At 41.4% G+C, this 11,261-nt stretch overlaps 1 protein-coding gene across 1 annotated transcript; it reads left to right on the top strand.

The window, feature by feature from the left end:
• The first annotated feature begins 877 nt into the window (after positions 1 to 877).
• On the top strand, positions 878 to 4,916 carry LOC120743278 (ribonuclease-like). The gene is made up of 2 exons (XM_040046865.1): positions 878 to 1,199; positions 4,754 to 4,916. Exons 1-2 carry the CDS (start codon positions 886 to 888, stop codon positions 4,905 to 4,907), a joined length of 468 nt encoding a protein of 155 aa, XP_039902799.1. The 5' UTR covers positions 878 to 885; the 3' UTR covers positions 4,908 to 4,916.
• Positions 4,917 to 11,261: the final 6,345 nt, after the last annotated feature.

Raw genomic sequence — 11,261 nt, 5'->3', positions numbered from 1 at the left:
TTAGTAAAGGAAAAAAAGGTGAGTGTCTTAATTTGGAAAAGCTTGAAATAAAAAATCCTATAAATTCCACATAAACAGATACGAATTGGAGGAAAATCCATTGTGTCTTGAGTTCTGTTTTATTTTGATTTTGCAGTGTGTCATTGTTACTACAGAGCACACTGAAACATATATAAGAATAACTGAGTGCAGAAGGGCATTTATATTAAATAGGATTTAAACTTTGTTCTTAATGAACCAGATCTATTATGACCTGGACTTTTATCTATAAAATGGGCTCGTGAAACCCAGAGAAAAACTCTCAATATATCTGTAGATATAAATACATATTTATCCAAATCACATCAAGTAAAAAGGCAAAATGACAAAATTAAAAAAAAAAAAAAGACAAAAAGTACAAATTAAAAGACAAAATTTTAAGGCAAAAACAAATAGCTTGATGTCTTAATACGATGAATATAAAATATAAAGTAATACAACAAGGTTAAATATCTAAACATTCAAAGACAACTACTTCAGCTTTTCAAAGCTTCTTTTTCCAGTTGAAAATGACATCATCACGCCTGAATCTGCTTCCAGGAGCTGTCCAGATCAGGCTTGTTCAGGATATTTATAAAGCTTGATAGTTTTCAATCTTCCTAACAGTTGAAAAATAAACAGAGAACAAAGTTACATATAAGATTATAAATAAATAAAAAAGAAAATATAAATAAAACTACTTCTTTCATTTAAAGAAAAAGGTCTATCAGTCCTCTTGTCGTGTGTGTTTGCAGCTCACAAAGACGACTTACTGGATCCAAAAGGATGTATCTACCAAATTCTTAATGTGGAAAAATGTCCATGTGGTTTCTTCTCCAGGAGACGATGAAGACACCGTTTGTCTGCATGATGCTCGTGCTGCTCTTTGCTACCGGATTTTGCAAAGTGAACAATTTTCAACCAAGCGAGCACCAACCTGAAGAAACACCTTATGAAAAGTTTAGAAGACAGCATGTAGATGCTAAGATGACTGAAAAGCTGTGTAACACAGAAATATCAAATAGGAATATCTACAAAATTGACAACAGTTGTAAGGAAACCAACACATTCATCCTCAGCATTCCAGCAAAGGTCAAATCCATTTGTAGAGGTGATGGGAGGTACGATGAAAATAGCGGCATGACGTATAGTACCGCAACGTTTCGCATAATTAAATGTAAGCTAAAGAATTAGAATTAGAATTAGAATTCAACTTTATTGTCATTGCACATGCACAGGTACAGGGCAACGAAATGCAGTTTGCATCCATCCAGAAGTGCTTTAGTGATATAGATATATTACAATATATATTAGCAATAATATAGATATGTGAGTATATTACAGAAATGGGTCTATTATGGTATGTTATAATGTACACGGTATGAAGTATGTTGTGAATATTCTATAACTATAAGTATGTACAGGCTGTAGTGAGTACAAGCTATGTACAGGATATAAATATGAAAAACTATACAGGATATGAAATAAATAACTTTACAGAATCTGAGATATACAGCTATACAGAAATGGGAACTATGCAAGTTGTAAACAGTTGTAGGATTAAAGATGATCGAATGTACAGAATGATTATTTACACAGAGCTATACAGTAGTGCAGTTAAGATAAGTGAGGGTGTAGATAGTTTCTACAGAGGCTATATAAAGTGCTAGTGGTTGTGAGTGGTGGTTCAGTCCATGTTATTATTGTGTGTTTGAGGGTACAGTTGTCCATTGTGGGTGTGTGTATGTTCAGTCCATGAGTTTAACGTGGGTCAGATGTCAGGAGGCAGAGTTCAGGAGTCTGACAGCTGTGGGGAAGAAGCTGTTCCGGTACCTGGTGGTCTTAGTCCGGAGGCTCCTGTAGCGCCTCCCAGAGGGCAGGAGGGTGAAGAGTCCATGCGATGGGTGACTGGGGTCTTTGATGATTTCCCCAGCCCTTTTCAGACACCGCTTCCTGTAGATGTCTTTTATGGCAGGAAGTGGTGCTCCGGCGATGCGCTGGGCAGTTTTCACGACCCTCTGCAACCCCTTCCGGTCCGAGGCAGAGCAGTTCCCGTACCAGACTGTTATACAGTTGGTCAGGATGCTCTCGATGGTGCAGCGATAGAAGTTCACCAGGATGTCTGAGGACAGGTGGTTCTTCCTCAGGGTCCTCAAGAAGAAGAGGCGCTGGTGAGCCTTCTTGACCAGCTTGGAGCAGTTGGTCGTCCAGGTGAGATCCTCGGAGATGTGGACTCCCAGGAACTTGAAGCTGCTCACACGCTCCACAGCCGTCCCCTTAATGTGGATGGGTGGATGTGGGTCAGCATTCCTCCTGTAGTCCACGATGAGCTCCTTGGTCTTCTCGGTGTTAAGCAGCAGGTTGTTTCTGTCGTACCACTCAGCCAGACGATCCACCTCCTCCCTGTAGGCGGCCTCATCGTTGTCACTGATGAGGCCAATCACCGTGGTGTCATCTGCAAACTTAATGATGGTGTTGGAACCATCAGCAGGTCTGCAGTCGTGGGTGAAGAGGGAGTAGAGGAAAGGGCTCATCACACAGCCTTGTGGTACACCGGTGTTCATTGTGATGGTAGATGAGCAGTGGTTATCCAGCCGGACGTGTTGGGGGCGGTTGGTCAGGAAGTCCAGTAACCATTTGCAGATGAGGGAACTGATGCCCAGGTCTGTCAGTTTCCTGATGAGTTGTGAGGGGTGGATTGTATTGAACGCTGAACTGAAGTCTATAAACAGCATTCTGGCGTAGGTGTTGTTGTTGTCCAGGTGTGAGAGGACAGAGTGCAGTGCGATGGAGACTGCATCCTCTGTGCTCCTGTTCTGGCGGTATGCGAATTGGTGGGGGTCCAGGGTGGGGGGGAGACAGGATTTGAAGTGTGCTAGGACCAGTCACTCTAAGCACTTAGTGATGATGGGGGTGAGTGCTACTGGGCGGTAATCATTGAGGCAAGATGGGTTGGAGTTTTTGGGTATCGGGACGATGGAGGTGGATTTGAAGCAGGCCGGTACCACAGCGTGGGCCAAGGACAGATTGAATATGTCTGTGAGCACTCCTGCAAGCTCCCCAGAACACGCTCTGAGAACACGCCCGGGGATGCCATCAGGGCCTGCAGCCTTGTGGACATTGATCCTGCTCAGCACCGCTCCTACATCGGTGGGGGAGAGAGTCAGAGGTTGGTGGTCTGGCGTCATGTCTGCTTTGGTTGTGGTTGTGGGGTTCCCTCGCTCAAAACGAGCATAAAAGTTGTTGAGCTCGTTGAGGAAGGAGACATCAGACGATGCGGGGGTTGGTTTGGTGGTCCTGTAGTCTGTGATGGTCTGGAGTCCTTGCCACATGCGTCGTGGGTTGGAGTTGGAGAAGTGTTCTTCTACCTTCTTTTTGTAATGGTGTTTGGCTTTTTTGATGCCCTTCTTTAGATTAGCCCTGGCTGTACTGTAGGCGTGTGCATCTCCTGACCTAAAGGCGGTGTTGCGGGCCTTCAGGAGGAGACGAACATCCCGGTTCATCCAAGGCTTCTGGTTGGGGTACATGGTGATCCGTTTCTGGGTGGTGACACTGTCTGTGGTTTTGGAGATGTAATCCAGTACAGATGAGGCGTACTGGTCCAGGTCTGTGTGGGTGAACATATTCCAGTCTGTGTTTTTAAATCTGTCCTGGAGCACTGCGTCTGTCCCCTCTGGCCACACTTTAATTGTTCTCACAGCAGGTTTCACACGTTGGATGAGTGGTGAATACCGAGGTGTGAGGAACAGGGAGAGATGGTCCGATTGTCCAATGTGGGGGAGGGGTGTGGCTTTGTAGGCTCCAGCCAGGTTGGAATACACATGGTCTAAAGTCTTGTCTCCTCTGGTGTGGCAGGAGACATGTTGGTGGAATCTGGGGAGGACTGTCTTTAAGTTGGTGTGGTTGAAGTCGCCAGCAACAATAAAAGCAGCCTCGGGGTGTTTATTCTGGTGTTTGTTAATGGCTGCAGAAAGTTCTTTCATGGCCAACCTAGCATTAGCGTCGGGGGGGGATATACACGGCAGTGAGTATGATAGAGGTGAGTTCTCTGGGGAGATAATAAGGTCTGCATTTGACCATTAAAAACTCCGCATTAGGTGAGCAGTGACTCTCAGTAGTAGTGGAGTTCATGCACCAAGCATTGTTAATATAAATGCACAAACCTCCACCTCTGGTCTTGCCGGAGTCATCTGCTAGCCTGTCGGCTCGGTGTGTGTGGCGTCCTGCTAACTCGATAGCATTGTCCGGGCAGCTGTTGTTCAGCCATGTTTCGGTGAAAAACATGACATTTGAGTCCATAATCCGTCTGTTGTTAGTGATGGAGAGCCATATCTCATCCATTTTGTTTGCCAGAGAACAGACATTGGCGAGAAAAATACTGGGTAAAGGCAGCCGGTGTGGTGTTAGCTTTAGCTTAGCCCGTAGCCCTCCGCGCCTACCTCGCCTTTGTTTACGATCTCGGCGCCGTCTGCGTGCACTTCCGCCCGGCTGGGGAGAGTGGGCAGCCTCCGGTGTTCTGGAGATCTCTGGGATGAGTCGGAGATCGGCGATAAAACTGTTGGAGTTGTGAGTCCAGATGTCCAGAAGCTCTTGTCTGCTGTAGGTCAGCAACGCACAGCAATTCTGGACGAATAATCCGGTTAAAAATAGATAAAAAACCGCTAAATAGCAGATTCTGGAGAGACACTGAGCCTCGCGTTGTTCACGCGCCGCCATCTTGGAAAAACTGCATCAGAAAAAAGCATCAGGGAGCCAGGAAACCCAGCTGCCAGTATGAAGGCAGGCTTCTCACCAACAGGATCATTGTCGTGAAATGTGAAGGGAAGTTACCTGTGCACTTCGATCGGGACCTTCTGCCCTCTGAGAGCAACGATGGCGAGCAACTATGAGGAAAGAGTGGTGTGGCAGGGGGGCGTGGTCTGCGATGCTGCTGCAGGTGAGATGGATGTACCCGCGCTGCATTTGCTATCACGCCTCGCCAACTTAAAAGGCTTTGCGCTGTCTGAGTTGTTGGTGTTGTGGATATGTTGGCTGGCAGCTGGGATGCGGCAGCCGTTCATGTGTATTCAGCAGAGGTGTGGACTCGAGTCACATGACTTGGACTCGAGTCAGACTCGAGTCATTAATTTTATGACTTTAGACTTGACTTGAAAAAATGTTCTAAGACTTGTGACTTGACCTGGACTTTTACACCAATGACCTGGGACTTGAATTGGACTTGAACCGGTTTACTTGAAAAGACTTGATATTTTACCCCAAATATAAAATTTAACATGCATATTATATAGAGATTGAAAATGTGACATCATTCACGGGTAGAACCGCAAAGGATTCTGGGAACTCGTGGCAAGAGGTACTAGTGCACGCAGGCTTTCAATTGAAATCAGTCACACAGCGATAAAAAGAAACACAAAAATGTCAAGAAGCTGTTGTATTATTAACTGCAATAGCCGGTCGCATGACAGCCACGGGAAGCCGACGGGTAAAGAGATCGGTTGTTATCGGATTACGTCGTTGAAGAGAAATTGTTCAAGCCATGTTTCCGAAGTAACAAAGAGGCGACGGGTGGCCTGGATTGCAGCCATTCAAAGACCAAATATAACGTCCCAGAACACTCCAGCTCACAGGTTAGTCTGCTCCAAGCATTTACACGAAGGTCAGTGTTTTTTAGTAGTTAATGCGTCATTTTCATAACATAATTGGTGATATAGGTTACAAGCAAGTCTGGCGCTGAACAGAAATTGTCGCGCTATGCTCCTTTGTTTATTGTGCATAAATAGTGAATTGTCCTGACACAATATTGTGTTTCACTTCTGTTATTATGGTACATTGACGAAAACATATACTTTTATTCACAGGATAAAACAGGTTTTTTGTATCACTAATTGTCCAGTACGATTACAGCATACAGTATTATTGTCACTGCTACATTTCTGTGATGCTACCAGAAATTATTTCCACTGCTAATTAATTACCGTTGAGCTCAAAGGTTATATTAATAAACTGTTAACGAATGTGTATTTATGAAGACAATTTGTGAGACTGGTAAACTTATGATACGTACGATGGTCTTTACTTTCTACACGGTGCATTTCAAGGTCCTGCACCCATCCGTCGGTAAACTGTACCTGGGCTTGTTGCAGTGACCTGAAGTTACTAAACTTCACGAGTGTATGCACTCACTCCAAGAAGCGTATAATTATAAATATGCATATAAATATGCTACGATGAGATAGCTGACTTCATCTAACTAGCAAATGTTGTCCAGGCTACGTTGGTGATGCAGTTTCTTTTTAATGTGCATGATATTTTTGTCATGCGATTTTAAAGCCGGTCCTACAACCGCATCCAAGAATAACATGCAGCTTATCTCAGAACTGTCGGTGAAAATTATTCTTGGAGCTAGGTTTAATTGAGCTGCATTTTAAAGAGGTGCAATTTCACAATTTGTGTATATTTTCTAAGTTCACTATTTTGTCATGTGTTGAGAAAAACACAGATTTAAAAATTACATGGTCTAATATTTACATTTAGCATAACTGCAACATGCTTTTTTCGCTTTTTTTTTTTTTTAAAGACTCGAAAGGACTTGAAATTCAAAATTTCAGACTTGTGACTTTACTTGGACTTTTACACCAGTGACTTGAGACTCGACTCGGACTTGCCTGACATTACTTGAGACTTGACTTGAGACTTGAGGATAAAGACTTGAGACTTACTTGAGACTTGCAAAACAATGACTTGGTCCCACCTCTGGTATTCAGCAACCGTGTGCCTCAATAAAGCAAACTGAAAATGTCTCCGGGTCTGCCGTGGTTTATCACAAGTGGGTTTTTTTCTGAATGCACTTTGAGGGAGAACTAATGTGAAATGTAGCTTCAAGACCACACGTCTGCATGAAGTACGGCGGGCTATATGGGTCGGGCTTTATTTGTTCCATTTTAACAGCAAATATACAGTTTTGAAAGAAAAAAAAAACTACATGTGTCATAAATTCTACCTGAAAGTCACTGGAAAGACGTTTTTCATATACTTTGGTCCTATCTCCAGGTGCAAACATTTTGCTAAACATGTGATCAACTTTTATTTCCACACATATTGCAAAGAACAATTAATGATCCTGAGACAGCACCAGAGCGTCTGCAGTGGGATTTTTCCTCAAACTGCTACATTAACCAGGGTTAATAATAATAATAAAACATGCTTAAGTAAAAAAAAAATACTTTTACACAATTTTATAGATGAGAATTTAAATTGAATTCAATCCAGACTGAAACATTGAATTTACATTTGTTAAAAAAGGAGTGTGATAATGTTGTCATTAAAAATATTAAAATGTAGAATAACCATCAATCTTGCACAAAACCCACCCAAAAAAATCTGTTTCTCTGAAGTGGACCTCATCAGTGTTTGTGGCCTCATAAACTCTCCTGTGATATTTATTTTGCATCCTTGGTTATTCAAATGAATGATTAATATATTAATATAAATCTATACAGATGTTAACGTGTCCCTCTACAGCCTGTTGTTTCTTAGTTTCAGCAATGAAACTGAATTAAAAACAAAACAGAGATGACATTCTGTCGCCTAGTCAACCACCAAGATCCCACAGACATTCAGCTGAAGTCAAGACTGAAGCTAAGACTGTGCCAGAGAAAAAACCCAAGAAGAAGAAGAAGAGGAACTGGCTGCGTCAGCTTTTCAGCTGCACCAGTCCACAGACAGACTGATTTACACAACTGTGGAAAAAATAAAATTAATAAATAAAATAAATTGGAAAACATAGATGTGTCATTATTTCATATAGATTTCAAATAGCATACCATTTGATGTCAACATGTTTTAGTTGCATTTGCAGTGCTCGTGCTGTTATATTCTTATGATTCTGTTCATTTTATGAGTGTATCCTTCAGCCTTGCTTCACATATTTACTGCTGCTTGATCAGCTTTAGTCCTGCTAGCATCAGCACAGGTAGAAACAGATCACACATCAGAGAATCGGCCGTGCATCTAAATGCAAATGGAAACTAAAAATGAAAACATAGATAACTGAGCTGAACTTCATAGATCTGAAAGTTGACCAATGCATACATAGTGCTAAAAATCAGGTATCGGGAAAACACATTATTTTATATTATGCTGATGTCAATTGTTATCCTTTTTTAAAACTAAATCATACTGCATTTCGTTACCCTGTACCTGTGCATGTGCAATGACAATAAAGTTGAATTCTATTCTATTCTATATAATAAAGTCTGTTTTGAAGTTTACTTTGGTAACAATTCATCTTTTTAGGCTTTTCAGAAACACTGTAACTTCATAGGTATGAACCAACAAACCATTTTTCATCATGAAAATAAAAAATAAATCTAAAGGAGATAAACATCACAACTGTTCAACCAAGCATTAAGTCCATTTTGAAACAAAGAACGATGTACACTCAGCCAATCACATGGCAGCAACTCAATGCAGTGTAAGAGGTGAGATGTAAAATAAAACAATTAAAAATATTAATTAATCTTAATCAATCTTAAAATATGAAGCAATCTTCTAACTCCCCTTTACATACAGAGCTGTGGCCAACCTTACAAACCATTTTGAATTTTTTCCAGCCGAGGCGTTCAAAATAACCAAACTGCTAATAGTCACGGTTTAATTTGGGCAGCTGCCTGCCTAATATAATGTAAAATCATCACAATATTTTACACAAAGAGAGTAAATGTATCCTTGTACTCAGCTAAGACAGCTGGGCTGCTGTAGCATGTGTTTATGTTCAGAGTGACATCTGATTTAAAAGCAGACTGTCACGGTTGCAGCTGTGTGCAGGCAGGATGAGGACCCAAACGCAAGCTCACGGAGGCAGGAATGAACTCAAAACAGCTTTATTGCTGGAGAGAAAAACCATACAACCTAAACTGGGAACCTATAACGTAATACACAGAGAAACACACGGCCATGAATGAGGGAGAACGCGACACAGAACTGAGGGAGACGCATAAATACACAGAGGGTTAACGAGGGAAGTGGGAGCACACGGGGAACACAGCTGACACTGATAATCATAACAAGACACGGCAGGAGTGAACGCAACACTGACGGGAGACTGTCAAAGTAAAACAGGAAGTACACGGAGGTTCAGAGAGGAGGAGAGACAGCACGGGGAGAGCACGGACATAACGGGCTGGGAAAACATGGAATAAAACACAAGGAGGGGAAACGAGGGCTCACAGATACACAGAGGGGCACACAGGGGGTAATCAAATAAGGAACATCTTAACAGAACAACCTAGAAACCATGGCATAAATAAAGAACAACACAAAACATACGAAAACTAAGAATGCTGGGCCAACATGGCCCAGGATCATGACACAGACAGCAAAAGACACTGAGCAGCATATCAGTCAGCATGGGAAAAATGCCATAGATTTAAGGAACCAGGCTAAAATAATTGGTTTCTAGTGGGTTCTATTGTAAGTGCTCTATGTTTCAGCATGACATACTGTATGCATCCTACACTGAGAACCCTTGAGGCTGATCATCAGGGTATGCTGTGTATATTCTTACACAGAAGATAAAATAACATGCAAAGATTTTAGATGGTTGTGGTTGGTCCTTACACACAGATGTAAGGTCAAAAAAATCACCCACAATGGATCGTTCACAGACGCAGGTCCAGTGGAACCCACTTCCACAAAGGCTGCACCTGCTCTGGCAGAACAGGAAGCAGAATATGCTCATTAAAGGGGGGATCCACTATGTCCTTCTTCACAATCCTGTCTGCCAACTTTAAGAAGAAATCAGAGTGACGCAGAAGCTTTAAAACAGTGTTCAGAATAATCAGTGATGCTTTTATCTGAACTGATGACAGATAAAGATGAACGTGAGTGTGGCAGAAGAGTAAGTTCTCCCTCTTTCTTGGAAGTATACAAAAGCCTGTTGTTTATAAAAAGTTAATAAACAAACAACAAGTTCTTACAGAATGAGACGTGAAGCCTGGAGATGAGTTCAGACTCGCTGTTATTAAATTCTACCTGAGCAGGTTATAGTTCACCTCAGTTACGGAAGAACAAATAACACTTGGCTCTGGGAGCTTCAGTTTTTATACATTGCTGTGGCACCACCCTAAGCCATCATTTGCATCAACACCTACATCACTAGCCCAGCAGTTCTAAGAAACTTCTGTTTATGGTTCAGAACCTAATGTGACACCAATGAGCACAACAGCATGCAGCTGCAGGTTGTTGTTCATACCTGGCTTTACAATAAAGAGCCATGTTTGCAGGCAGCTGTTTGAAGTTTTGTGTAAAATATCATTTTTATAGAAATAAACCAAATGTGTCTAAATATATTAAGTAAACAATCAGAATAAGAACATTTTTAAATAAAATCCAGAAACTGCATCCGGCTTAGTTTTTGTTGAATAAATAATGACTGTGTCATGTATTGTATATGTAAGTTGTATTTGTACAATGAAGCCAGGCTTTCTTTGTGTTAGCTGCCTGACAAAACCTAAAACTCTAGTCAGGGATTGCAACGGACATGATCAGCTTTCTCTGTCAATCCTAACTTTCTGTTTCACACTCTGTGCACTCATATAAAAGAATCTTTAAAAAAACAGTCACATGACTCTTCTTCCACACAACATGATCCCTGAGTGCCGCCTGCTCCAACCAGACATGTTATCACAGCGACGATGGTGATAATTAAAATCTACAAAGAACGTGATGAACATTATTAAAATGCAGCACTGTTAAAGCAACGTGATTAATGCTGCATTAAAATGAGCCTTTAGCACATAGAGATGATTAAACAGTTTAATTTGAGTTCATTATTTCTAAGGCAGATGCTACACCAGTGAAGGTGCACTTAGCTTTCACACACTGCTTCTGCATTGTGTCTTAGTTTTAGTGGATTAAATAATGACACAGTGTTTGTTTGTTTGTTTTTCTTTAGTAACAAATGACCTCAGACCAGCTTGTAATATTTTATAAACAAATAAGCATAAATGCGTAAACTCAGCCTGGAATAACATGGGATAAACATGGGATGTGCATTTTTTTTATTTGTTTTTGTTTTTTTATGTAGTTCTGGATGCGTTACTGAGTCTTGCAAGAATGCCAACCTTACCAGCAGCAACTTGTTTGTTTTTTTGATGTTTTTTTAATTTAATGAGTGCTGAAAGTTAAGCAACAGCTGTGACAACGAGAGAAGATGGAGCCAATTAGAAACAACTGTGAAAATG

This window comes from Simochromis diagramma, unplaced genomic scaffold (genome assembly GCF_900408965.1).
Source record: "Simochromis diagramma unplaced genomic scaffold, fSimDia1.1 OVJJ01000595.1, whole genome shotgun sequence".
Classification (NCBI taxonomy): Eukaryota; Metazoa; Chordata; class Actinopteri; order Cichliformes; family Cichlidae; genus Simochromis; species Simochromis diagramma.
The sequence above is the reverse complement of the archived record's forward strand: the minus strand, read 5'-3'. Positions and strand labels throughout refer to the sequence as shown.